At 50.1% G+C, this 27,927-nt stretch overlaps 1 protein-coding gene across 1 annotated transcript; it reads left to right on the top strand.

The window, feature by feature from the left end:
- Positions 1–1,828: 1,828 nt before the first annotated feature.
- On the top strand, positions 1,829–27,900 carry XKR7 (XK related 7). Its single transcript, XM_069546893.1, has 3 exons — positions 1,829–2,412; positions 24,275–24,477; positions 25,954–27,900. The coding sequence occupies exons 1-3, from the start codon at positions 1,829–1,831 to the stop codon at positions 26,907–26,909; spliced, it is 1,743 nt and encodes a 580-aa protein (XP_069402994.1). The 3' UTR covers positions 26,910–27,900.
- Positions 27,901–27,927: the final 27 nt, after the last annotated feature.

The raw sequence follows: 27,927 nt of genomic DNA on the forward strand, positions 1-27,927 counted from the left end.
TCTCCCTACCTAGGGTCGTAGAGGAGAAAGGAAGGAAGAGACACTGCTCTTGTTTAATCACATTGGGATTCTGACTCCCCTCCAGCCCAACCTATCAAAACTCCCACCAGTCTACACAGGCCCATGGGGAGATTGTCAGCTTTGTATCCAGTTTGGAAAACTCCCTTAATCCCTAACTCTTCCTCCTACACATTCAGCCTTGGACAACAGCTGCCACTCCAACCTCCTGAACATCGCTGGGACCTAAACAGTCCCTGGACGTGAAAGGGATGCTGGGCTGAAGGGCTGCAGATGGCTGGGGCTTCCCAGCCCAAGGCAGCTGTCTTCCCTTCATCTTCCCTTTCTTGCCACTCTGAAGCAGGGTGATCCTCAAACCTCCTTTCCTCGCCTCCTCTCTTCTCCCCTTCTCACCTAATTCTTATCCTCCCCTTGGAAGGTAGAAAGGTTCTTATTCTGGAACTGGATGATGGCTTTGAATTTGACTTGGTGTAACTGTAAGCACTTTGTGTGATTCCACACACACAAACAACCTTCTCTGTGAGTCAGTTTCTTCACCTGTAAAATGGGAGGAAAACAAACACTGCCTCACAAATTGTAAGGTTAAAGAATTAGTAAATGTACAGTGTTTGGAATGGTCCTGAGCAAAGAGAAACTGCTACATGAGTCTTTGTATCATAGATACCTTGGTACATCCAATCTGAGCAAAGCAGGGTGAGATGGGGTGGTGAGCTAGGGATACCCAGGACATATGAGGGACCCTACTTCTCTCCTGGATTACTGTTACCTCTCTCTCTCTGTCTCTGGTCTCTCCATCCCCAGGCTGCTTCCCTCTAAGCAATTCTCTCCTCTGGGTGCAAAATGTTTTTTTCCAAATACTGATTTGATCATATTACTTCCCTGCTCAAATTCTGCAATGGTTGCCCATTGCTTCTGGCCTTTTAGGATTGCATCCCTTGGAACTCTCTAGTCCCATCTTTCTTAGCTTTCCACCTCCTTGGATCTGTGATTCAGACTTCCTTGAAAACATGCCCTCCAGTCTCATGCCTCTAGGCCTTTGCATTTGCTCTTTCCTCCACCTGGCGTTTCCTCCCATCCATTACCCTCTGATTTTGCCCCCTTCCCAGCCTCTATTCAGCTAAGGCTGTGGCCAGATGAAGGCAGTCCCTGAGGGAGGGACAGGGGAGAGTGGGAAGAGACAGCAACTCTCAGAGCTGCAGTTTACTCAGCTTCAAAGCCGTAAGAAAAAGACAATAAGAAAAGAGACCTCTCAGGATCAAAGAAAGGGATGGAACAATATGTGAACACTTTGGAAACTAGGAAGTGGTGTGTGAGCACGGAGTGATTACTAGTGGGTTATCAGGGTCCCCGCCTAAAAAGCCCCTTGTTTTCAAAGTCCCTGGTCCCCTACCCTCTTCAGACCCTGACCACCAAAGGTAAACAGAGGAGATGAAGAGGAAAGGATGGAGAAAGGATCGGTGAAGAAAAGAGGAAAGAAGGAAGTGGAGTGGGGAGGGGGGCTGAGAGGCAGAAAGCATGTGGCTGGAGCCTCACGCCTCTGAGGAAGGAAGGAGAGGGTGACCTGGGATGCTCTCCCCACCCTTCCTCCTCTTCATTCCCCGGAGGTTTGTCCCCATCCAGCTACAGCCCAGGCTGGGTTGGGGAAAGCAGGGGCGGCGCCGAGGGGAATGAATAATTGAAGTATTAGGGAGGAGGAAGAAGAAGAGGAAGAAGAAGAGGAGGCGGGAGCCGCCTGCACAGGGTCCTCCCCAATCCGCACCCCACCCCCTCCGCCGCCCGGAAGTCGCTCCCCGCCTCCTGCTCCGCCAACATGGCCGCGAAGTCGGATGGAGCGGTGGCCGCGGCCGGCCCGGGGCCGGAGGAGGCGGCCGGAGGAGCCCGGGGCAGTGCAGGAGGGCGCGGGGAGGCGGCAGAGGTAGCCGAGGGGCCCGGGGTGACGGGGGCGGGGGGCCCGGGGCCGCGCTACGAGCTGCGGGACTGCTGCTGGGTGCTGTGCGCGCTGCTCGTGTTCTTCTCCGACGGCGCAACGGACCTGTGGCTGGCGGCCTCCTATTACCTGGAGGGTCAGCACACCTACTTCGGCCTCACGTTGCTGTTTGTGCTCCTGCCCTCGCTTGTCGTGCAACTGCTCAGCTTTCGCTGGTTCGTCTACGACTATACGGATCCCGCGGGGGCCCCGGGACCCTCCGTCAGCACCAAGGACAGCGGTGCCGGCGGGCCGGTCATCGGCACCAAGGACAGCGCCGTCGCCTTCCGGACCAAAGAAGGCAGTCCTGAGCTGGGCTCCCGACCCGCGCCCTCCTCGGCCAGCACCTACCGCCGCCGTTGCGGCCGCCTCTGCGTCTGGCTGCTGCAGACCCTCGTCCACCTCCTGCAGCTCGGCCAGGTCTGGAGGTAGGAGAAGCTCAGGTGGAGAGAACCGAGTTGGAGGAGTGGGGGTGGTAAGGGGCTGACCGCCGCCCCAGTCCTTGTATGACCCTCCACGCCCCCTTATGTCTTGACCTCCGCCCCGCCCCACCCTATTACAGTTCTGATTCCTTCTCTGCCGGCTCTTCACTGACCTCTGCCCTCTAACTCTGACCAGCTTCAGTTCCATCCTCTCTGATCTGGCTACTAAAGATAGGGAATGGGGCAAGAAGAAAGAGAAAGAGATCATCAGGGGTGTGTGAATGAGGAGGACCCAGGGCCAACGGAGATGAATATGAAGCTTTGAACAGGGCCCCAGGGTTCCATCCAGCCCTGTCCTTCTCCAGTGTACCTGAGTGCTGAGTCTGAGCCTGGGCTTAGGAAAGATCTCAGAAGTCCTTCCCTGCTCTCAAAGATTCTCAGTTTGGAATTGCAGTCCATTCCCAACCTCCCATGAGAAACAGAATTTGAGGCAACTAAATGAATATCCTCCCCAAACTTTTTGGACTTTGGGGAAAGGGTGTGCTGGACCCAGCTGAGAATGTGTCTAGCTCTTTCTGTTTCCTAAGATTTCTTCAGTGTCTCTACCCTTACCCTCAAAAGAAACAGGGCCATGGGGATATGGGATCTTAAATCTGAGGTTAGATAGCCACTAGCTGTTCTTTCATCTCAGGACAGTAAGACAAAACTGAGGCTTTGTACAGCAGCCTAATTCTAGGCTTCTTCCTTTGCCAGGACTGAGGGTGCCTGCTGAGCTGAGCTGAATTAATTGGAGACAGGGGGAATTCTGAACCTAGGGTTTCCCTTGAGTCTGTATTTCTCTAGTAAGTTGGGCTCTACTGTGTACTGACAGAATGAACTTGCCTACTATTTGAACCTAGGCAAACCCATCCTCCCTCCAAGCCTGTTTCCTTACCTGTGAAATGAGGGAGATTCCCTCTTTTTCTCATCTCATTGACTTACCATCACACTTTGTTACTTCTTTGGGTTGGTCAGGTGAGGAAAGGTCTTTGTAAAAGCCCTGCAGACTGTAACATGTTTTAGGAATACAATAGATTATCATGATTATCACAGATGTGGGGAAAACATGGAAAAAGTCAATGCTACTGGGAGTAAAGGGTGATTATTGCTGTTGTTAAGTTTATTCTGCTACTTGTTAACATATTCTGCTTAACTCAGTAGATTCAGTTCTGGGCTGAGGGTTGGAAACAGGACTCCCAGGGTTTGTCCCAGCTGCTCACTTGCTGTGTCACCCTTATTATGTTGCCAAATCTCTCTCTGCCTTGGTTTCCCCATCTATGCTTTGCCTAGGTGTTCTGTGTATTCCATTTAGTTTGCCCTGGGGGAAGAGGTGGGTGGAACACTATCCACACAAGGTGGTGTTATTATTATTAGCTTGACACATAAAAATATTCATGTCTACATCCAGGAACTAATCTGCATTTATCATTCTGTGCCCGAGTGGACAGATGGTGAAAGATATTTTTAGATTCTGAAATGGTAACTTCCTATTCTTGGTAGCCAAAGCTTCATCCCCCTTTCCCTTCAGCCTAAAGTGGGCCAACTGCCCCTTGACTCACTGGCTACCTCAAAACCTCCTTCTGCCTATGCTCAGAATCTACTTACAAGGAATGAATACTTTTTTTCTTGAACATAAAACTGAATTTCCCTCAAACAGAGCAAAAAATGACAACAGGGTGGGGGTGGGGTCTCAGGAGAGTGGCCGCAGATGGCTGAGAGTCCATTGAACTCCATGGTTTCTTAGATAAAAGGGCTAGCAATTTCTACTCAACCCTATTTGTAAAGTGAGGGGGTTGGGATGAGGTGATTTTGCAGGGATGACAAACTAATAGCTCTTGCATTGAACCTGGGCTACAGTAGTGTTTTGTCTAGCTTGTATAGTATTTCAAAAATTTAGAGTCCTCACTCTCCCGTGGAAAAAAAAAGCATCGAGCAGTTCCAGGCCTGGAACAATTTAGACAGGATATTTGTGCTTCAGTTTGTCCAGTTCCATTCTCTTTGATCACATCTGGACATGAGACCCCTAATTTACAGTTCGGTAACAATTGTTTTATTAAGCACTCACTTTGCACCAGCTTATTGGTTGCCTTTTTACCTGCTTCATCTCCTGTATCCCTCCTAGGAATCCTGTAACATGGTTGTATTATCATTCCTACTTAACAGATGAGGGAATGGAGGCTCAGAAAGGGGACATCCTTGCCCAAGGTCACACAACTAGAGAGTAAAAGCGTTGGGACTCAAGACTCTCTGCCTTCAAAACCCAAGTTCAATTTATTTACCCTGCAATTCTGCCACTAAAGTGTCCCCCAAGCTCAAAGAATTATGAGTCTGAGATCCCAAGATTCCAGGATGATAGAAAGTCAGGGCTTCTGCTAGACTGAGATAAGAATGGGAAAGGAGGGGGAGGGAGTTGAACTATGTGGATAAGGATGGGGAGACAGTGCATATTGTCAGTAAAGTGCTGGATTGGGGGTAGTGTGGGGATCAGGAGACTTTATGCGGGTTTGTAACTAGCTTGCTAGGTGACCTTGGGTGAGGGCTCTTCCCACCTCTGGGCCTCAGTTTCCCAGTATGTAAAATGAGAATAATAGATTTGATGACCTTAAGAGCCTTCCCTTTTCTGGAATTCTGACTCTGGGTCTAGTTATCAGGGCTGAAGCCTCTGGGCCCCTGTCCCCAAAGCTTTGGATTCTAAAATGACTGAGGATATGGCTAAATGGAGGCAAATCCAGACGAGAAGCCACCAGGGTTGGTATTCCTAGAAACTAAGCAATGTGGGCACAATGTGTTTGCTTACCATGTGAAAGGTTCCCGCAAAGAACAGCTTCACTGTTCAGCGGGACTTGGTGCAGATGGTCTCATGGGTGGAACCTGGGGTAATGAGGAAGGAGACGTGTGTGTGACCTGCAGAATCAAAGCTGGGGGATTGGTCAGTCATTTACTTCCTGAAATTTTGAATAAATTAATCCAAATAAATTACTTTGAAACCTAAAGATAATTTTCAACTCCTCATGCTTGTATGACACAATGCTCAATCAAAATTTGAATACTTTAAGGAGCTAGATAACATAGACCTGTGTCAGTACATGGGTTTCAGTCAAGGGGACCGTATGAGGCAAGCCTAGAAAAGATGAAGCTACTGCCCAGCTCCAGCTGATGGTCCCATGTGAAATCATGGACCAGGTGTTGTCTTGATTTCTCTTGAGGAATCAGAAATCGGGGGGTTTTTTTTTGGGGGGGGAGCTGAATTCTGCCAGTACTTAACTACTAATTAAGGTTTTAAAAAATAATATCAACTACATGAAATAAATGTGGGCCCCATCCTCCTTGTAACTTCTGGCCAGCTCCTCGCAGTTGATTGAAGTCCTTTGTTTTTCTGTTCTCAAACAATGGGTATTATTATTTTAAACGCAAAATGGGGCTCTGAGGTGGGAGAGGAAAGGAAGGAATTCACAGACACAGTTTACCCTCCATGCCTCAGCAGGCCCCATGTGAGGTGCTCAAGGAATGTGATCCTTTTTTTGCCCTGAAACCTTCCCTCTGGTGGCAGTTGATTTACCCATTTATAAGACAAGAAAGTGAGACTTGGAGAAGTCAAGTAACTTGCCCAAGGTTACCCATCGAGGTAGTAGGGGAGAGGTGAGATGTCCACCTACCTTTGTCCAGTTCCCAAGCCCAAGCTCTATCCCCGGTACCATCACACTGGCTGCATTAGAAGATTCCAGAGCAATGGCCCAGCACAGAAACAGATTGATCCCTGAGAGAACACACAGATCCTCTGGTTGGACACGAAGCTGGCTGTGGGTTGGACACCAACCTGTGTATTCATCCCTTTCTGCCCAGCATTCCTCCCCACCCCGCACAACCATCTGAGCTGTTAAGCCACTCAGCACTGTTAAGCCAATTAAAGTCCTAACCCTGTCCACTCTGACCCCGTGGGCAGCAGAGCAGTAAGCCATGAATCCTGCTTTCCCTAATCTTAAACTCACTGGGCCCCAGCTTTGCCCAGATAAGCATGGTTTGTTAAGCCAATTAGTGGGAGATGATCTGGCATGGGATTCCTCTCAGGCTGTCAGGATCTGGGGACCCCAAACAGGAGGGAGAAGAAGGAAGGAGGCAAACTGGACATTGAAGGCCCTCACTCTAACACCTCCTCTATGTTTAGGCCCCAGTATTTCTCCCTCTGCCTCCTCACAAGCTCTGCACTCAAGAAAAGTTTGGAAATGAATTAGTGACCTCCCTGGTGTGAAAACGAGGCTCTGCGTTTCCCCTCTGGGAAACTCTATTCTTCACATAATGGTTAAGAGCATGAACTCTGGATTCAAATGTGCTCAATTCAAATCATGACTGTACCACATTATATATGTGATCCTGACAAGACACAATCTCTCTGTGCCTGAGTTTCATCCTTTATAAACGAGACCATAATTGTGTCACCTCTTGGGTTGTTTTGAGGTCTCACAAGATAATACACCAAGGGTTTAGCAAAGAACCGGCCCATTATTAAGTATTCAGAACCGCTGGCAGTGGTTCATGCCATCAGCCTGAGCTTTATTCCCTGTGGAAAGAGGTTTGTTCAGTGAGTAAGTGCTCTGGGAGTGGGCAGGAAGGTAAGAGGGCCTAGAAGGCCCCTGAAGCCACAGGGACATGGCAGCTGTGCATTTAACCTATAATCATTCATTCCACAAATACATGGAGTACCAGCTATCTACCAGGCACTGCTCTAAGTGCTGGAAATAGAGTGGTGAACAAGACAAAGTCTTGGCCTTCTTGGAGCTCAAAACTCTAGTAGGAGAAACCAATAAACAAACATAATATAATATAAATTACTTACTCAGTTCAGTTCAGTTCAGTCACTCAGTCGTGTCCGACTCTTTGCGGCCCCATGAATCGCAGCACACCAGGCCTCCCTGTCCATCACCATCTCCCGGAGTTCACTCAGACTCACGTCCATCAAGTCAGTGATGCCATCCAGCCATCTCATCCTCTGTCGTCCCCTTCTCCTCCTGCCCCCAATCCCTCCCAGCATCAGAGTCTTTTCCAATGAGTCAACTCTTCACATGAGGTGGCCAAAGTACTGGAGTTTCAGCTTTAGCATCATTCCTTCCAAAGAAATCCCAGGGTTGATCTCCTTCAGAATGGACTGGTTGGATCTCCTTGCAGTCCAAGGAACTCTTAAGTCTTCTCCAACACCACAGTTCAAAAGCATCAATTCTTTGGCACTTAGCTTTCTTCACAGTCCAACTCTCACATCCATACATGACTACTGAAAAAACCATAGCCTTGACTAGACTGACCTTTGTTGGCAAAGTAATATCTCTGCTTTTGAATATGCTATCTAGGTTGGTCATAACTTTTCTTCCAAGGAGTAAGTGTCTTTTAATTTCATGGCTGCAATCACCACCTGCAGTGATCTTGGAGCCCAGAAAAATAAAGTCTGACACTGTTTCCCCATCTATTTGCCGTGAAGTGATGGGACCAGATGCCATGATCTTCATTTTCTGAATGTTGAGCTTTAAGCCAACTTTTTCACTCTCCTCTTTCACTTTCATCAAGAGGCTATTTAATTCTTCTTCACTTTCTGCCATAAAGGTGGTGTCATCTGCATATCTGAGGTTATTGATATTTCTCCCAGCAATCTTGATTCCAGCTTGTGTTTCTTCCAGTCCAGCGTTTCTCATGATGTACTCTGCATATAAGTTAAATAAGCAGGGTGACAATATAAAGCCTTGATGTACTCTTTTTCCTATTTGGAACCAGTCTGTTGTTCCATGTCCAGTTCTAACTGTTGCTTTCTGACCTGCATATAGGTTTCTCAAGAGGCAGGTCAGGTGGTCTGGTATTCCCATCCCTTTCAGAATTTTCCACAGTTTATTGTGATCCACACAGTCAAAGGCTTTGGCATAGTCAATAAAGCAGAAATAGATATTTTTCTGGAACTCTCTTGCTTTTTCGATGATCCAGAGGATGTTGGCAATTTGATCTCTGGTTCCTCTGCCTTTTCTAAAACCAGCTTGAACATCTGGAAGTTCGCAGTTCACGTATTGCTGAAGCCTGGCTTGGAGAATTTTGAGCATTACTTTACTAGCATGTGAGATGAGTGCAATTCTGCAGTAGTTTGAGCATTCTTTGGCATTGCCTTTCTTTGGGATTGGAATGAAAACTGAGGTTTTCCAGTCAATTACCTAATATAAACATAATATTTAATAAAAATATAACAGAGTATAAAATATAATGGGTCAAGATAGTGGTAAGCCCTAGGGAAAAAGTGAAATGGGTGAGAGTGTAGTCCTTCAAGATAAGGCGGTCAGGGCAGTCTCTGTGAGGGGTGGGCACGTGGGCAGAGGGCTGAACAGAGTGAGGGGGAGTTGTGTGGACATCTTGGGGTCGGTGTTCCAGGCATAGGAAAGGAGCAGAGCAAGAAGAAGTCTCTGGGGCGGAGGAGAGAGCTGAGGGGAGAGTGTAAGAAATGATTGTGGACAGATTGGCTGGGGTTGGACAACGCAGGGCCAAGGGGAGGTTTGGGGTTTTCACTCTGCACAAAGTGGGGAGCCCAGGAGGATTTGAGCAGAGGAAGAACAGGATCTGGACTTAGGTTTTACAACGATCACTCTGGCGGCTGGATGCAAAATGGACTGGAGGGAGGCCAAGGTAAGTCCAGAGACCCACAAAGAAGCTGCTTAATGATTCAGGTGAGAGAAGATGGGAGCTGGACCAGGGTGGTAGCAAAGCAGGGAGGGACCTGTTTCAAGCATAGCAGACAGGACAGCTTTTCTTCTTTGGTCAGTTACCCCATTGGGGCCAGTTAACATTTAAGGACTCATACTCTGGAATCAGCCTTATTACCTGTGTCTGCAACTTTCTGTGATTTGGAGCAAATGGTATAACTTGTGCCTTAACTTTCTCATCTGCAAACTGGACAGTCTTCCTAACAATATCTATCACGTGTGATCTGGAGGAGAGTGAACTGAAGAATGTACGTGTAGCACAGGACCTGGAACCCAGGAAATGCTCAATTCTCAGTAACCATTACTATTTGTATTATTACTTATAAAACAGGTCAGGAGTTGGATTCCACAGTGGTTTTCAAACTGTGTTTCACCTCTTACCATCATTTCAGTCTGAGCATCTCGTTTCTCTTTTCTTGATATGATGACTGCATTTCTAAGATTTTGTTTTGACAGCCCTACAGCTGAAACATGTTTTACAACCCCTTGAACTCTGTGACTATCCTCAAGGTCCCTCCCTGCTCTGACCTTGCAGAGTTGTTGCAGTCCAGCCTCACCACCCACCTCCTGGGAGACCCCTCTCCAGGATGCTCTCCACCCCACCGTCCTCCCCTCTCTGCCCAGCTGGCAGCAACAGGCCATTAGAGCAGCCCCTGACAGACACAGCGGCGGCAGTTGGGCCCAGTGTCCCCTGTTTGATCTATAAAGACCACACAGGAGAAGCCCTGGGGGAGGAGAGAGGGCTGCCAGGAAATGGCTTTGAACCCCGGCAGCTGGGGCAAAGGTCCCTAGGGAGAGGAAGGAAGATGGGTTGGGATTACTCTGGCCTCTCCATTCACCACTCAGCCTTTGTAAGGGCCTCGGAATTCTTCCCTTGGGAAATCCTATCAGCCTCCAGTCCCTCCTCTCCCCAACCTACCCCTCCCCATCCTGCCTCCACCTGCAGCCAGAATGATAGTTCTAAAGCTCAGAGCTGATCCTGCCATTCTGTAGCCAGAGGGCCAGCCCTGGCTCCCCTCTGTCCGTGGAGCGAGTCTTAGTAGCCTGATGTCAAGCCCCTTACCTCCTGCCCTTTCATCTCCTCAGCGCTCTGCCCATCCCCGATGCCCACCCCCCCCCCCCCCATAAGCCACACGCTCTTTTCCTTCGTGCCTTGAGCAGCTGCCTGCTCTCCTTCCTTCAGCAACACCTCCCTCGCCCTGCATCTTCCACCCAGTGAAACTCTGCACTCCCTTCAAGGCTAAGCTCAAATGCTACCTCTGGGAAATTCCCTGACAGTCCAGTGGTTAGGGCCCTACACTTCTACTGAAGAGGGCACAGTTTCCATCCCTATTTGGGGAATGAAGATTCTGCATTCTGCAAGTGCAACTGGAAAAAAAAAAAAGCCACCTCTTCGGAATAGCTTTCCCTGAACAAACCCAACATGTGCCACTTTCTACCCCTCAGACCCCAACTCCCACCCCCTCAATCAGACAGACTGTTGTTTGTTCTTTCATCTAAAATGGCAATTGCTTGCTTATTTTGTCTGTTTAAAAAGGAGCTGTATGCACTCGTTGAAACTTCAGGCAGCACATGAGAGGTCCAAAGAAGACTGTCCTTGCTCATGATCTCTGGGGGCTGAGAGGTGGGGTTAGGAGAGACTTTTCCCTTATTAACTAGGTATTTCTTATATCACTTGAAGATTTTACTCTGGTTTTTAATTAACCAAGAAATACATGTATACATTTTACCCATACACATTTAAAAAACATATTTGTAAAAAAAAATGTTTGCAAAAAATCAGATGTTATTAAAAATTATAACTATAATTTTAGAGACTTAGATTAGACCATTCCTCTTCAATCCTGTCAGGTTGGGAGTGTGATAATGTAGAATAAGGACTGTTGAGCCCAAACTCTGACTCTGCCACTTATGAGCTGTGTGACCTTGAGCAAGTCACTTAACCTCTCTGGGCCTGTTTCCTTATCTGTGAAGTGGAATAATAACATGCCTCCACAAATGGCCCTTGTGAGGGCTATTGAATTAATATATGGAATTTGCTTTGCACAGTACTCAAAACATTATACGTTCTCGATTAGTGTTAGCTAGAGCTATTGGCTTATTGCTACAGATGTGGAAGCTGAGACACAGAGAGGTAACAGCCTCTCAATACATAAGGAGCAAAGCCAGTGCATGGGAAGCCACCCAGTCGGGCTCCCAAGCCCACATGTGTAACTACCAAAATATACTGCCTCCGACTAGTTAAGTGTATTCGTAGAAAACAAATAATCATTTATTGCTTTGGAAAGAGAAAAAGTCAGAAAAGTATTTTTTAAATTTTATTTTAATATAAAATACCTACTGTTAACACATTCTGGGTTCTTCCTCTTAGACTTTCCCCCCAGGCACAATTACTCATTCCTCTTAGCCCCACTGTCCTGATCAGATTTTGTTGTAATCCTTGCCCACCTGGTTGGTTTTCTTACCAGATTACAAGCCCCTGGGGAGTTGAAGCCTCGTTCATTCTTCTCTCTGTCCCCCATGGTGAGTGACTCCAAGCAGACCCTCTGTTACTGTTGGTGGCCTTGTACCCTGCCAGCTTTGATGAGGTCCATAGGAGATTCTTGTGGCTTCCCTGGTGGCTCAGTGGTACAGAATCCTCCTGCAATGCAAGAGAAGCGAGTTCAATCCCTGGGTCAGGAAGATCCCCTGGAAAAGGGCATGGCATCCCACTCCAGTATTCTTACTGGGAAAATCCCATGGACAGAGGAGCCTGGCAGGAGCTATGGCCCATGGGGCCACAGAGAGTCAGACACAACTGAAACAACTGAGCCTGCACTGGAGATTCTCAGAAAATGAAGTCTGTTGAAGCAGGGTTTGCATCTGTGGCTGAAGTGGGGAGCGCTAAGGCAATGTGGGAGCACTTCCCTGTGTAGACATGACGCTGGGGTCTGCTTAGGCCTTCATCTGCAGCTGCAGCCTCCAAACTGTCTGAAGAAGTGCAGGCTCAGGGCAATACATATGTATTAGTACAAGATACAGTAGGAGCAACCCTGGGGCTGAGTTCCCAGGAGGATGCACGAGCGGCTGACTTAAGAGACAGAGGAAGTAAAGTTCCTTGTATGCAGTAAGTGCTCAATAAATTTTCACATGAACTGAATAGAATCTTGAAAATCAGAACTTTTCCCCCACTTAATATTCTGGGTTCTTCCTCTCTGACTAAAAGTTACTATTAGTAATGTGACTTTTTAAAAAATGTATTTTCCATTGGAATATAGCTGATTAACAATGTTGTGTTAGTTTCAGGAGTATAGCACAGTGATTCAGTTATACATATATATGTATCTATTCTTTTTCAAGTTCTTTTCCCATTTAGGGTATTACAGAATATTGAGGAGAGATCCCTGACTTATACAGTAGGTCCTTGTTGATGATCTCGTTTAAACATAGCAGTGTGTACCTGTTAATTTCACACTCCCAATCTATCCCGCCCCTCATCTTTACCCCCTGGTAACCAAAAGTTCATTCTCTAACTCTGTGAGTCTGTTTCTAAAATCAGAATCTTGAGCAAGACATTTCACTGCCTGGGATTTAGCTACCCCATCTGTAAAGTTCAGCTGGGGCCTTGGGAATCCTGGATGAGTTTCCCCAGGACTCAGACAAGAAAACAAAGTAGCTAAGAGATTGGAGCAGTGGTACAGCCCATGGCACCATGGCTTCCTCACTAGGTGACCTTGGGCAAGTTTCCCCACCAGCTGGAGCTCTAGTTGCATTGTGAAATGGGATGATAAAACCCACCCCTTAAGGTTCTTGTGAAGATGTTTTGAGGGAGTTCCCTGGTGGTCCAGTGGTTAAGACTCCACACTTCCAAAGCAGAGGACACAGGTTTGATGCCTGGTCAGGGAACTAAGATCCCACATGCTGTGCATCCAAATAAATAAATAAATAAAGTTGTTTTTTTTTTAAGGAACCATCATTACCTTAAATGACCACATTCACTTATTTTAAAAAAAAAGATATCTTGAAATAATATAAATGCATGGGCCTTAACATACTATATTCTCAGAAAATATTTACCACCAATTATTATTGGCCTAAGTAGCAGCCCATCCTACACTCTTAGTAACAAGACAGGGGTTGGGAGAAGGGCATCAAGGGACCTGAGGCTCACTACCTCTCACCACCGGACCTCTCTTTCAAGGAAGGAGACTTATCTGTGACTCAGAGGATAGGTGACAATAGGTTAAAGGGAGGCAGAAGCTGTTTCACAAGAAGGAAGATCACCTTGACAATCAAACTGCCCCTAAGAAAGCGGGTTGCCCCAAGGGAGTGAACTCCACGTCACCAGACATGGATGCAGACAAAAGTGGCTGACTTTGGCAGGGGAGCTAAGCAGGGCCTCCTGTCTTCAGTTTGGAGGATAAACCAGTCATCTCTACAGCCCCTCACAGTTCTGAGTCTGTGGATCTGACTTGAGGGCTTTGTGACACTTATCTGCCAGACCACAGGTTGCAAATCAGTGGCCCAACAGCAAGTCCAGCCTAAGACTGTTCATTTGGCCCACATGGTATTTTTTTCCCTTCCTGTTTAATGAAGCTTTATTATGGAGATAATTTAAGTATATAAAAGCAGAGGGAACAGGATAATGATTCCTCCATGTACCACCAGCCTGTTCCAGGAATGATCAACTCCTGGCCAGCACCATCTAAAAGAACTTTCTACAGTGATGGAAATTTCGTGTGTGTGTGTGTGTGTGGTATCATTGCATCCATAAATATTTCAGTACATCTAAAAAATAGACTTTTAAAATTTAACTAAAGTATGTAATACTGTAAAAAATACTGTAAAAAAGAGATAATAATTTCTTTAAAATTCATATGGTAGCTTTAAAATTAGTTGCCAACATTTCCAAATTGAGTTTTGTTTCGTTTTTTGTTTTTTTTTTTTGCATAAGTATCCTAATTCCCAGCTTTTCTTGAAAAACTGAAATTCCAGCCATACTGGCCTCACATTCTCCCTTCCCATGGCAGCAATCAACTGGAGCTGAGGGACAGCAGCCTCTTTAGACAGGACACTGCTCTATTATTCCCCAGAGTCCTTAATAATATCAGCTCGGCCCCTCTACCATCTAGGATCCCTCAGAACAGACAAACAAAATGGTGCTTTTTTCCCTGCCTTGATCTTCAAGCACCTTCAAATGTCACCTGGAGACCAGGATCTAACTCCCTCTCCCTCACAGGCTCACATCATCCCAATGTTGCACAAGGATTTCAGGAAAAGGGGGAACAACGAGCCTTGAGTTAGAGTATGGAGTCCTGGGTTTTAGTCTCTGCTGTGCACCCATTTCACAGATGGGGAAAGTGAGGCCTCAAGAAGGAAGGAGATCTGGCTGTGCTCAAACAGTGAAGGACATGAGGCAGGAACCTGGTCCCAAACACTTTGCTAAAGAAGAGCTACCTGCTTCTCTGCAAGGCAACAAGAGAAGCACTGGTTGGGAGCTGACTTCAGTGGGTGGGTTGAGAGAGGGTCTCAGCTTTTCAGCCGGGAGCCTAAAATTAGTGGCAGGGAGATGTTTGGCCTTATCCCAGCAAAAAAAAAAAAAAAAAAAGTGCTGTGTCTCTGTAGGGGGCTGCTAAGGAGGAAGGAGACAGCCTAGCTCCCAGCACCATACGAAACGGGAGCCAAACGTGTAAGATCGCATCCTTTACTGACATTTATGACTCATTTGGCTGCCAACTCCAGGAAGGTCCCATTTTGCATCCTTGCAGGAGCACACAGCATTGACGGGTGGACAGATGGGGCGGGAGCTGCAAGGCCATTGCCCCCAAGAGCGTACTTGGCCACAGTGCAGGTGAGGTAGCTATATAATTGGAGGCCCAATGTTTCCCAGGGAACATACAGATCACATCTAGGTCCTCAGCTTGATCCGTGTCCTGCAGTGAAATAGGGGAGTTGTCCATCCCTAACCTGAGGTGCAATTCTGATGCTTCTGGCTATTGACCCTGGGCAAATCACTTCTCTAAGTGCCTGCTAAACATCTCTGAGGTTCATCCCTTCTGTCTGGGCCATCCTCATCTCTCACCTGGTACCTGGCCTCCCACCCTCCACCTTTGCCTCCCTCCAATCTGTTCCCTACAGCCAAGGTGCTCCCTCTAAAATGCAGACATGCTTTCTCACGTGATCTTCATCCTCTTGTTTAAAACTTCTCTTTGGCTTCAGATAAAAACTAAATGCTTCACCATGGACCCCTCATCCCTTGCTTCCTCATTTCCTTTTCGGGAGCTATAGCCGTTCTGACTACTTATTTCTCCCTCCTAACTCAAGACCTCTGCCCATGTTGTTCTTCTGCCAGAAACCCCCTTTCTTCCCTTTACCTGGTTAACTCCTGTGCCTGCTTCAGATCATGGCTCAGTAGCCACCTCCTTCAGAAAGCCTTCCCTGACTGCCTCACTCTTCCCCAGCTGGGCCCTTCTCTAATAGCACTGCCTTCCTCAGCGCTGGAGCACAGAAGCTGGCTGGAGCATGTGCAGAAGCCACAGAATGTCTGTTGTTTCAGGTTTACATGACAATTTCATTAACGTCCAGGTCCCCCACTAGACAGCACCCAATGGATCAGGTCTGTCTCGCTTCTGAGAGTGCTTAGTACAGCTCCTAGCATACAGTAGGTACTCAAAAGTGCTGGGTGAATAAATGTCAGTGAACCTCCTATTTTCTGAGACTCAGTTTCCTCATCTGGAAAATGGGGATCATGCCCACAAAATGTCATAAGCTGCACTGAGGATGTTAGCAAAGTACCTACAGAAGGTCTTCGGTGAGTGGTTGTTATTTTCTGGAGGAGGGCAAATGCCCCAGAGAATACCTTGTCCTGAAGGAAATTCCCTGGCCCTCTGTTCTGAGGACAGATTCAGTCAGCACCAGGGAAAGTCAGCAAGGAATAGGTTTCAGCTCCACCAGAAACTACAAGACCTCCTCTTCTTGCTGGAGCCTCTGAGTGTCAGCTTCTTAAGACTTCTTATTGGTTGAGTGCTCTGCACTGGGCTGGGCATTTTATACAAATCACCATTTTCTTTCCTTTTTTTAATGTTTATTTATTTATTTTATTTCTGGTTGCCCTGAGTCTTCATTGCTTTGTGCAGGCTTTCTCTAGTTGCGGCAAGCAGGGGCTACTCCTTGGTTGTGATGTGCCGGCTTCTCATTGTGGCGACTTCTCTTGTTGCAGAGCATAGGCTTTAGGCACGCAGGCTTCAAGAGTTGTGGCACATGCGCTTAATTTCGCCAAGGCATATGGAATCTTCCCAGACCAGGGATCGAACCCATGTCCTCTGTGCCACCAGGGAAGTCTCAGCACTTTCTGATTTCATAGCTACCCAGAAAAGGTGAGCATTGAGTGGAGGGCTTCAGAGAGGGACACAACTTGCCCAAAACTACACAGACAAGAAATGACGGCATCAGGATCTGAACCTAGGGCTCCCTGACTCTCAAGATTGACTCTTTCCCTCTGTGCTTGACAGCCTTCAATTGGGGGCTTATAAAATACATTCATACTCCTTATTCACCCATTCAAGAATTCAACAAATATATACTGAACATTAACAATGTGCCAGGCACTAGTGGCATAGCAGAGAAGAGGAGCACGGTCCCCACACTCATGGAGAGACAGACAAGAAATATGTAAGCAAGTAAATTAGATCATCTCCAGTTGTGATGTATATTATTAAGAAAATAGGGTAACTTGATCAGAAAGTGGCCAGAGGGGCAGAAGTGCTTTGGAAGGCGGGGCAGGGAGGATCTGGGAAGGGCTCTGAGGAGGTGACACTGAGCTGAGATGGAAAGAATGAGAATTTGCCAGGTGTTGTTAAAGCCCTTTTTAAGCAGAGGCCCTGAGGCTGGAAAGAGCTTGGGGTGTTCACGAAGAAGCAAGACCAGTGTAGCTGGTGACGGGGGAGATGGGGAGGGTAGAGGGAGATGAGGTCCTAGAGGCGGGCAGGGGCTGGATCACACTGGGCCCCAAAGTTTATGGTGAGGATTTTATTCTAAGGGGAGTAGGGAGGGACATGACCTGATGGAGGATTTTACAGAACCCCTCAGGCTGCTTTGTGAAGTATATGGTCTAAGAGGGCACGGATGGAGGGAAGGAGATCAAGGTGGACAGAGGCTACCGCTGCTTGGCGTTGGGTGGCTTGGACCAGAGAAATAACACAGAAATGGAGAGAAATGCCTGGGTTCAGGACACAACAGTAGGGTCTTAATGTTGTCAGAACTAGATTGGTGGGGAGATGGGCCTAATGAAAACTCCCTGGGGCAAACAAGAATCAGGTTACTGGGACCTATTTTATAGGAAGACGAAAGCCCACAGAGGGGCTGGACTTTCCCAGAAAGATCCAGCCTTGAGCCTGGGTCTCCTGACTCTCCAACCAAAATTGTTTCTTCCCCCTCAGGTTTCTCTAAACCCACCTAATTCCAGACAAAGCTTTTAGGTCCAGCCCCGTCCGACATGGGTCCTCCCGGACAGCACTCTGCACACCCTCCAGGCAACCAAAGCATCTTCCCTGGAGTAGGGGCCCATGGAGAGCCAAGTCTGAGCCCTAGGTCTGGCGCGAACTTGCTGTGTGATTTTATACAAGTCGCCATCCCTTTCTGGGTCTCAGCTTTTTCATAAGGATAGTAATAGGGATACTATCAAATAAGGATAGTAATAGCGTCCACTCCAAAGATTTGCTGTGAGGAATGGATACTGTATAAAAAGCACAGCCTGTCATACAGTTGGTGCTCAATAAGTGTGAGCTATTATTGTTATTAATGCCTGCACACTATCCCCACAGACTGCCAGAGCGGCAGTGGGCTCAGTTGGTCCAATGCTCCTGTTCCTTCCCATCAGCCTTGCCTGGTCGCCCTCCAGAGCCTGCAAGCCGGACCCACACTGAAGACCAGAGAGCCGGCTGTGCTGCAGGGCTGTTCCTGGATGGAGCAGGAGCGGGGGAGCCGCTGGAAGCTGCTGTGTTTTTTGGCCCAGAGCTGTGAGGGGGCGTGGAGAGGGACGAGAACACACACTCGGAAACGCCGAGATCGACAGATGGAGGCGCCGAGGATGTGAGAGACGCAGACAGACAGAGAGAGCCCTGGAGTCGGGAGAGGGGGAGCAGGCAGGGGAGGGCGGCCGGAAAACTGGCAGTCACGGGAGCCACGAGCTGAGCAACAGACCAGCAGATGGACCAAGCCACGGAGAGACCGAAAGACAGACGGACCAACAGGCAGTAGCCCCGAAACAGCCAGAAGGACAGACAAAGAGCAGACCTGGTATCCAGGGGACAGACAGTCTATCCTGACATCCAAGGGACAGAGAGACAGACAGGCTGACTGAGGACCCCAGGGTCAAGCTGGCTAGTAGATGGACATGGCATCTGAAAGACTACGTGACCTACAGTCCAAGGACAGGTGACTCTGGCTGACAGAAAAGTAGATGGATTGACAGTAATGCAAGAACAGACACATAAACAGGTTGACCCTGCATTCACAGGACAGACACAACAGGCTGATCTGAGCCAGAGATGGAGACAATGACCCACAAAGAAGTGGGACTGAGGACCACAGAGAGACGGGTCCAGGCTGACCATCTGCACGGAGACTGAGGCCAATGCCAGCAACCCTGACTAGTGCCAGAGACTCGGGGTAACCCAGGAGCGCAGGAGACAGACAGGGTGACCCTGACACTGGGCCCAGAAGCTTCCGGGCTACTCCAGGATGTGGGATCCCTCATCCTCCTCCCTTCTGCCTCTTAGAGAGGAGCCCTCAGTGCTGCGGGATGCTGGGCCTGGGGAGAAGGGAATGAGCTCTGTCCATCTCCTGCCCAGCTGCCTGCTTGTGGTGGGGGACAGTCTTTTGGATCCTTGAGTGGAGGGACGTCACACTTCCACTGCTGATTTCTCTTTTCTCCAGGCTTGCTTGTTTTGCTCCCAACCCCAGTCTTAACTATAAACACTTACTGTTCCAATTTCCTCCCAGACAGTCTTCTTCTCTGAGCCCAAGACTGGGAGTCAGCAAATTAGATCTAAAATAAGACTTCTGAGCACCTGTTTCCTCACCGGTAAAATGGGGGTGGTAGAAACTGTCTGTTAGGTTCTGCGCACACCAGCCTCAGGCAGTTTAAGGCTGTGGGGAAGGAGGGATGTCAGAGTTAGCGAGGAACATCAGGGAAGGCTTCCCGGAAGAGGAAAGACAGATATTCCAGCTCTATGCAGACTCAGGCAAAGAAGCCCCAGGGCTGCCAATGTCAGGAGGGAGATGCTTGCAAACACTCATGCACATGTATTCATTCAACAAATATTTATCGAGTGCCTACTACACGTACCGATGCTGAGGATACAGTGGGGACCAAGACGGATGAGGTCCCAACCCTCAGTGAACCACAGTAAATTAATAAATAAGATTGTTTCATAAGGTGTGTTAAGAAGAAAACGACAGAGTGACATGAGAGACGAGAGGGATTCAGCAAGAGTGGAGGGGCTGACATGGGATGGGTGGCCGGGGGCGCCTCTCTGAGAAGGTGACCTGGGAGCTGAGGAAGAGACCTGGGAGTCACAGGAGGATCTGGGGAAAGGGGGCTCCAGGCAGAGCAGGCAGCAAGTGCAAAGGTCGGAAGTCAGGAACAAATTGGGCTGGGTTCCAGGAATCTCTAGGCATGAATGAAACAGTGGTTTGAGATGGGGTAAGAGAAACAGGCAGGACCAGATGGTTTCAGGCCTGCAAGCCAAGGGGAGATGCTTGGATTTTACTCCAAGTGGGAGGGAGGCCTTTGGAAGAGTTTGAGATGGGGAATAACATGATCTGACATGATTAGTTTTTAAAATATTCCACTGGTTGCCATGTGGATAATGGATTACGGCAACAGGGTTGGGGCAGGAGGCGGGGGTAGGGGGCAGGAGTGAATATAGGTCTGAGAAAGCAGAGGATAATGATGGCCTGGACCAGGTGGTGGCAGCGAATGGACAGACTGAGGATATGTTTTGAAGGAGAGCAGAGGCACTGCCCCAAGGCTGGATTCCTTTCCCCGAGACAGGATGTCCTGCATGGATGGCATCAGTCCCATTTGTGGTGAACTTCTTCCACATAGAATGGAATTGGGTGGGCTTCCTGGAGGAGGTTTTAAGGGAGGCTGCTAGTACGTCAACCACATTTCAATGAAAAGAGAGGCTGCTTGGTGATCAGGAGGATCCAGAGGCCTCCACCTAGCATATGCTCCCCCTCTCTATGTGCACATTCCCCTACAGTTTACAAATGTTCACAACAAGGGGTGAAATGAGGCTTAGAGAGATAGAATATCCAAGGCCACACAGCACTCAGGGCAAGGGCAAACCCCCAAACCCAGCATATCCACCTTGCCTCCTGATCCTCGCCCCAGTGGCTATGATGTAGACAGGAGGGCAAGTGCTGGCCCCTTTCTAGAGAAGGTAAAAGTGAGGCCCAGGGAAATTAGGTTACATGTCTTGGGCTGGGCTGTTTTAAGACCTTTATGGTCCCTACATCAATCTATCAAGCATATTAAAATGCAGCCATATCAAACATCAAGTGTAAATTATATATAATCAGATGAAAGCCAAATTGCAGTTGACTGGCTGATATGATGTTCTGTTTTGCAGACATTTAATTAAACATTTATTAATTTTGATTCTACAGTTTTTCCCTGTGTTTTAGAGCCAATTTCTCCCCCTGGCTTCAGACGTTTTCCCAGGCCCATGAAAACCTTGCAGGCCTTTGGCAATGTGTTTAGTGCAGACTGGAAGGGACAGCCACAGTTTTTGGCCCTGTTGCCAAAAGGGGCAGAATGAGGCTAAACGGAGACCCTTTTATCCCCCGGCTGTTGCATGATCTTTCCATGCTCCCCGCTGACCCAATGTTCTTGGATCTCAGAAGTCTTTCTCTTCCCCTCCTGCTTCCTTGCTCCAGCCCACAGCGGCCCTGGGCTGGGTGAGCCCTTTGTCTGCTGTTCGCTGGGGCATAGGTGTTGGGAGCTGGCACGGGAGGGGGCAGGAGTGGGCGGGGAATTGGGCAGGCAGCCTGTCAGTTGGTGATGGATGCTGGCCGGGCCGGGGCCTCCCTCATGCTGACCTAGGCCAGGAAACAGATGGTCTTCCAGCCTGAGGGAAACTTCCAGGGTGTTGCCCTCCCCCAACTCCCCAGGCCCCTTCACATTGGACCAGCTGGTCTCTCCTTCCTGTCCAAAGCCAGAACCACAGGACTGGGAGAGGGAACGGGGAGCAGGGAGACAGAGGCTGGGACACCTGGTGTGCATTGGGGGGCCTCAGAAGCTCTGGGGGTCATCTTGGTCTCTCTCTTAGTTGCCCCCACTTCTGGCATCTCCAGCTCTGTGCTCAGCCCCTTCGTCTGTGCCCTGCCTTAACTCAGCCCTGTCATCTCATGCCTGGACCAAACCCCAGCCTCACTTGGCCTTCCTCCAAGCCAACCTTCCAGAGTGAGCTTTCTAAGCCACCAAGCTGATCATATCACCCTTGATTCTGGGACCAAATTCAGATTTAGAATGAAATATGAACTCTTCATTCCAAAAATTCGATGCCCTTCATAATTCTAGTCTTCCAAAGGCCCAGGAAAACCCTTACTTCCAGGCCTGGCAAAACACTGGCCATTCCCCTAAAAAGCCATGTTCTCTTGTCCCTCTATACCTTCACTTCAGTTGGATCTTCCACATGGAATGCTCTTCTGTGCTTCCTGTATACCTTCCCATGCTTGCTTTAAAACAGATCAAATGTTTCTTCCTCCAAGACATCTTTCCTGACCCCCTTCCCCAGCTAAAGTTATCCATCTCCTCTCTGAGTTCCACCGCATCTTAGAGCCTCTATTTCAGCTCTTAGCTTATCTCTCTCTCTCGTGACTATGAGATACTTGAGGGCACAGGGCCTAGCACACAGCAAGAGGTCAAGATACCCTTGCTATGTAAGTGAATATTCTAGTTGCAGAGATCCTTGCGGGGGGCGGGTGGTGGTAGGCAGGGGTCCAAAGAATAGTAATCAGAGGGAGGCAAATTTCTGCTCAATCAGAAGAAACCCAGTTTGGCTCTTGAGCTGCTCAGAACTGAAAGCTCTGCCTCAGGAGGTAGAGTATCCCTGTTCTGAGAAGTATGTGAGCAAAGGGGTAAATGCATAGGCTGGGAAATGCCAGAGGTACTCCAGTGCTGGACGGGAGAGTTAGACTGCCGGGCCTTTGCAATTCTTGAGTCAGATTCTGAGGGAACAGCCTCTTCCCTCTCCTTACTGCCATCCCATAGCGTGTCACACTGCAGGCACGTCTACCCCACCCATTGGTCCTGGGAAGACCAAGGGATCAGAAGGAGAGCCGTATATGGGTGTTTCTGGCCATGTCTTGGGGGAACACTTTGGGTCCCAGAACATTAGCTCTGAAAGGACCTTCAGCGTCATCAACGCCATCCCTCTTGTTGGCAGATGGCAATGCTGAGCCCCAGAGAGGGCCACACCATTGCTCAGACCAGGATACTCATTTGGGGAAACTCTGGGTTTTAGCTGAGCACAAATTCCAGGGAGCACTGTGCTTCCTCCCTTGGGCTGGTGACACATAGTTGACTACAGAATATCCTGGAAATGCCAGCACTTCACATGTGGGAATAGACCTCCAGATCCCTGGCTCCCTGATTCTAGATTCAGGTGATATGGCCATCGAATCTGGTGGGACTTTCTCCCCTGATCTGGGGGAATATGACTCCTAGGGGAGCCATCTCTGGTTTCAACAGAGGGCACACCTGTCCTGTGCTTCAGAATTTGGGAGTTGAGTTTGCCAGGAGTGAAGCTGCTGGGCAAGGAACCAGGGCCGGGATCTGGTGGACAGGTCCTTTGCCACCCTAATGGGCACTGCACTTTATAGTTGCAAAGTCTCTCGTCCATTTAATCGTCACAGCCACTTTAGGTGGGATCAGCTAGGATTCAGAGAAGGTCTTCTTCAAAATCACCCAGCAAATTAGAAACAAAGTCAGGAATTGAAGTCAAGTCTTCAGGCTCCCTTCCATACCTTCTACAGGGTCACCAGAGTTCCACTCAGTTAAACAAATTTGCAATCCTGCAGCCAACATGGATTAGCACCTACCATGTGCAGAGAACTGAGGGTGTAGCAGTCAGCAAGCCAACCGGTCATCCTTATGGAGTTCAGTCTGGGGCAGATGGATGCATAACCAGGCAGTTATAACTCCCCGTGACAAGTGCAGTGCTTGGAGGGATGCTAGAGAAAGCCCCTCACCTCAGAGCAGGGTGGTCAGCAGAGGCTGCCTGAAAGAAGTCATGTCTAATAGCTTAGCCTTGGATGAAAAGCAAGACTTGTCTAGGTTTAGGGCTAGGATGGGGATTGAAGGGCAAGGCAAGGTGTTCCATGAAGATGAACGTGAGCATCATGAGCATCTGTGATGAGTGCAAAGCAGGTGGAGCTGTCAAGTTTGTTGTGAGCAGTTGGCACCAGAGGAAGCAGCCAAGTTTCCAATGCCAGGGGATCTCTGAGCAGCTTCCCTATGGGGAGAACTGGGTACTCAGAGGTGAGGTTGGGGGAAAGGCCAGGAAGCTGGCAACAGAACTGAAGGCTGGTACCCGAACCGTGCCTGAACCTGTATGTGGGCAACTCTTTAGGGCTTACAAAGTGAGAGGCAGTGTTGTCTAATGGTTAGATTTGAATCCTGGTTCCACTACTTCCTAGTTGTGTGACCTTGGACAAGGGACATAACTCTCAGGACCTCAGTTTCCTCATCTATAAAATGGGGACAATAATAGAGCTAGTGTAAACTCAGGGTACAGTGTCAGGAATCCTGCAGAGAAAGCAGGACCTAACTCGTCACAGCAATATTGTGATGTTGATAATGCTGTATGAAAGGCTTGCTGTGTGCCAGTGCTTCAAGATAGTGAACCCATTGGGAACAGCTCTGTTTGGTGATCCTTTTGCTATGTCCGTTTCACAGCCTAGGAAGCAAGCTGAGAACAGTAAGTGACTTGCCCAGGGCTACACTACGCCCCGGCCCTTTGCACTTGCTGACGGGGGCGAGGGGCTGGTTGGGAGAGGGCGAGGGGGCCGAGCGTGCGCGAGCCCAAGGTCCTAAGCACCTCGTCCTCCCGCAGGTACCTGCGCACTATGTACCTGGGGCTGCAGAGCCGCTGGCGCGGGGAGCGGCTGCGGCGCCACTTCTACTGGCGGATGCTGTTCGAGAGCGCCGACGTGAGCATGCTGCGCCTGCTGGAGACCTTCCTGCGCAGCGCGCCGCAGCTCGTGCTGCAGCTCAGCCTGGTGGTGCACGAAGGCGGCGCGCCCAAACTGCTGCCCGGTGAGCCCCGCCCCGCGCCTGTGCGCCCCCAAAGCCCCGCCCCCGAACGCCCCCAAAGCCCCGCCCCCGGGGGCTCACCTGTCTCCAGGATTCAGAGGACGGCGTCACTGGTCCTCTCCCGGGCTTAAGGCCCCTTGGGGAGGCCCTGTCCACTCCCGCACCCTTGGCCCACTCACTGTCCGGGTTTTAGAGGCCCTGCCCCTTCTCCTCTCCCCATCTTCCAGGCCTCTAGAGACCCCCCACGTCCCCGCCAATGGCCCACTTACTCTCAATGTTAGGCGACACCTACGCCCCCCCCACTTCACCTCCTTGCCTCCTCTCAGGCCCCCTCTCGCCCTCCCTTCCCCATTGCCAGGGCAGAGACTCCACTTCTGCCAAATCCAGAGAGGCCCTTGACCCCATCACCACACTGCAGGCTCTCAGGGAAGTTCCCTGTCCATTTCTTTCCCTAGACTGTCCCCATCCCAGCCTGCATCTCCTGGGGACCGCTCTACTTCAGACCCTCTCAGTCACCACCCGTTTCCAGAGAGCCCTTCCATCCCATCCCTGGCTGCTCTTCAGCCCCCTTGGAGACTCCTCCCAGGTTTTGTCCTGGTCCCCAGGTAGTCACCCCACACAGCCACCTTGCTGTGCTGTGCTCACTCAGTCGTGTCTGACCCTGTGAGACTTCATGGACTGTAGCCCGTCAGGCTCCTCTGTCCATGGAATTTTCAGGCGAGAATACCGGAATGGGCTACCATTTCCTTCTCCAGGAGATCTTCCCAACCCAGGGATTGAACTGGCATCTCCCAAGTCTCCTGAGTTGGCAGGCGGATTCATTACCACTGTGTCACCTGTGTCAGAGGAAAAAACCACATTCCCTGTCTCCCTGGGGCTCCCACCCAGACTTTGTCTGACACACCCTCAGTGTTTCAAAAGACTATCACCATCTCTCAGGGTCCCGGGCCATCCCTTGCCCAGGGTCCCGGGCCCCCATGGAAACTTCCCACTTGGCATTTTCTTCCCATGCCCTCAGCTGTGCTTAGCTTGGATATTCCTTTCCACGCCCCAGCCTCATCCTGGTGGCCTATAGCTTCTAACAGTCCCCTCTGGCTCTCCATTCCCTAATCATGACCCTGCCTCTTCACCTCCTTTTCACTCCCAGAGTCCTGGACCCTATTTTCCCACCCCCCACCAAGACCCCTGCACCCTAACAGCTCCCTACTACAGACCCACACCTGGCCCTTATAGAGATCAAAATCACCCACCTCCCCTCTCCCTTGGTGTCCCCACCCCTGTGGAAGCTCCTACCCCCACCACTCTCAGCCCTACATCCGTGTTCTGGAAGACCACCTACCCAGACCCTCCCCACACCCCTCTTGATTTAGAGCCCCTGCCCCCGACACCTCCTCAGAACCCTGCTCCTGACCCAGACCCCTCCCCCTTTCCCCAGACCCATCCCTAACCCAGCCCCCCCCCCCCACCCTCTCTCTACAGCCCTCTCCATCTCCGCCTCACTCGTGTCCCTGGCCTGGACACTGGCCTCCTACCAGAAGGTGCTGCGAGACTCACGGGACGACAAGCAGCCGCTGTCCTACAAGGGCGCCGTGGCCCAGGTGCTCTGGCACCTGTTCGCCATCGCGGCTCGCAGTCTGGCCTTCGCGCTTTTCGCCAGTGTCTACAAGCTCTACTTTGGCATTTTCATCGTGGCCCACTGGTGCGTCATGACCTTCTGGGTCATCCAGGGTGAGACGGACTTCTGCATGTCCAAGTGGGAAGAGATCATCTACAACATGGTGGTGGGCATCATCTACATCTTCTGCTGGTTCAACGTCAAGGAGGGCCGCAGCCGCCACCGCGTGACCCTCTACTACTGCATAGTTCTGCTGGAGAACGCCGCTCTCACCGGCTTCTGGTACTCCAGCCGCAACTTCTCCACCGACTTCCACTCGCTCATTCTGGTCTGTGTGGTGGCCTCCAGCTTCGCGCTGGGCATATTCTTCATGTGTGTCTACTATTGCCTCCTGCACCCCAACGGGCCCATGCTGAGCCCCCAGGCCCCCGGCTGCATCTTCCGTAAGGCCCCAGGGCCCTGTGGCCCACCAGCCGACGCTGTCACAAGTCCCCCAAGGTCCCTGTCCAGGACTACAGGCCCTGAGCGGGATGGGGCCTCTGTGGGAGGCGAGCGTGCGGGGACCCCCACGCCACCTGTCTTCCAGGTGCGGCCTGGCTTGCCTCCCACACCTGTGCCCCGCACCTTGCGGACAGAGGGGCCTGTCATTCGGATTGACCTGCCCCGGAAGAAGTACCCTGCCTGGGATGCTCATTTCATTGACCGCCGGCTCCGGAAGACCATCCTGGCGCTGGAGTACTCCTCACCCACGACACCCCGCCTGCAGTACCGGAGCGTCGGGGCCTCCCGGGAGCTGCTGGAGTACGAGAGCACGGTGTAGGCCAGAGTTTCCCATGAAAAGGGATGAGCTTTGGCTGATCCCGCATCGACCACAGTGTTGAGCCCAGAATTGAGGGCCGCCAGCTGAGGGCGAGTGGATCTGTTGGTCCAAGGGTAGCGTGGCCCCCATCACTGGGTTCTTTCTTGGGAGGGGACAGCCTTGTGGAGCCCCAGCCCTCGGTCCTGTTTTCAACCCTGCGGCCCATTTCCTAAACTCTTTGGAACCAAGGCCCAGGGAACCAACTGGTGCTACGCTCCTCGTGAGCTGCCCCACTTTCATGGAGGCCTCTGTATCACGGCTGGTGCCAGGGGCCCCACACCCTCTCCCTGCCTGGAGTTGCCCAGCTGGCAGCCCTGGCAGGTCTGGCAGAGGAGGGAGTTCACGACCTAGGCCCTGTGCTCTTCAGGGGGTGTGGGGGTGGGCTGCCTCTGAGAAGGATAGAAGAGGCCACTGAAGATGTGGGGTGAGATGGGAGCGTCTGGTGAACGAGGTTGGTACAGCCCATGGGGGTCAGCCTGGAGCCTGGGCAAAAGGGGAATTAAAGGAGGGAGTTGGGGTGGGGTGGGAAGTTGGGGTGGGCTGGGCTGACAGTGCTGGAGGTGGACAGGAGGAAGAACCCTGAGACATCTGAGGGGTCCAGACTGGCAGAAGCATGAAGGGGTAGCAGATGTGGGAGAGAGGAACTTGACCTGGAGTGTAGAGAATGTTCCTCAGGAGACCCCCTTTGTTGTGGGCGCTGTTACAGATGAGGCTCCAGATACCTCAGGTGAAATGTTTCAAGGTGCCATTCTTTATTCTAGGTGAACCTCTGGAACATTTCGTCTAGATAAAGGTTTTGAACACAACAGATAAACTGCCTGGGAAGATACTCTGTTCAGGATCAATTGTAGATGAGGTGCTGGCACGTTCAACAGAGGAACTTCTAGAGAGACATTCTTAGTTCTGGACTCAGTTCTAGGACACATAGCTGATAAAATATCCTAGGGAGTCACTCTGACCTGTATTCTGTTATAAAGGG

This window comes from Ovis canadensis, chromosome 13 (assembly GCF_042477335.2).
Source record: "Ovis canadensis isolate MfBH-ARS-UI-01 breed Bighorn chromosome 13, ARS-UI_OviCan_v2, whole genome shotgun sequence".
NCBI classification, from domain to species: Eukaryota; Metazoa; Chordata; class Mammalia; order Artiodactyla; family Bovidae; genus Ovis; species Ovis canadensis.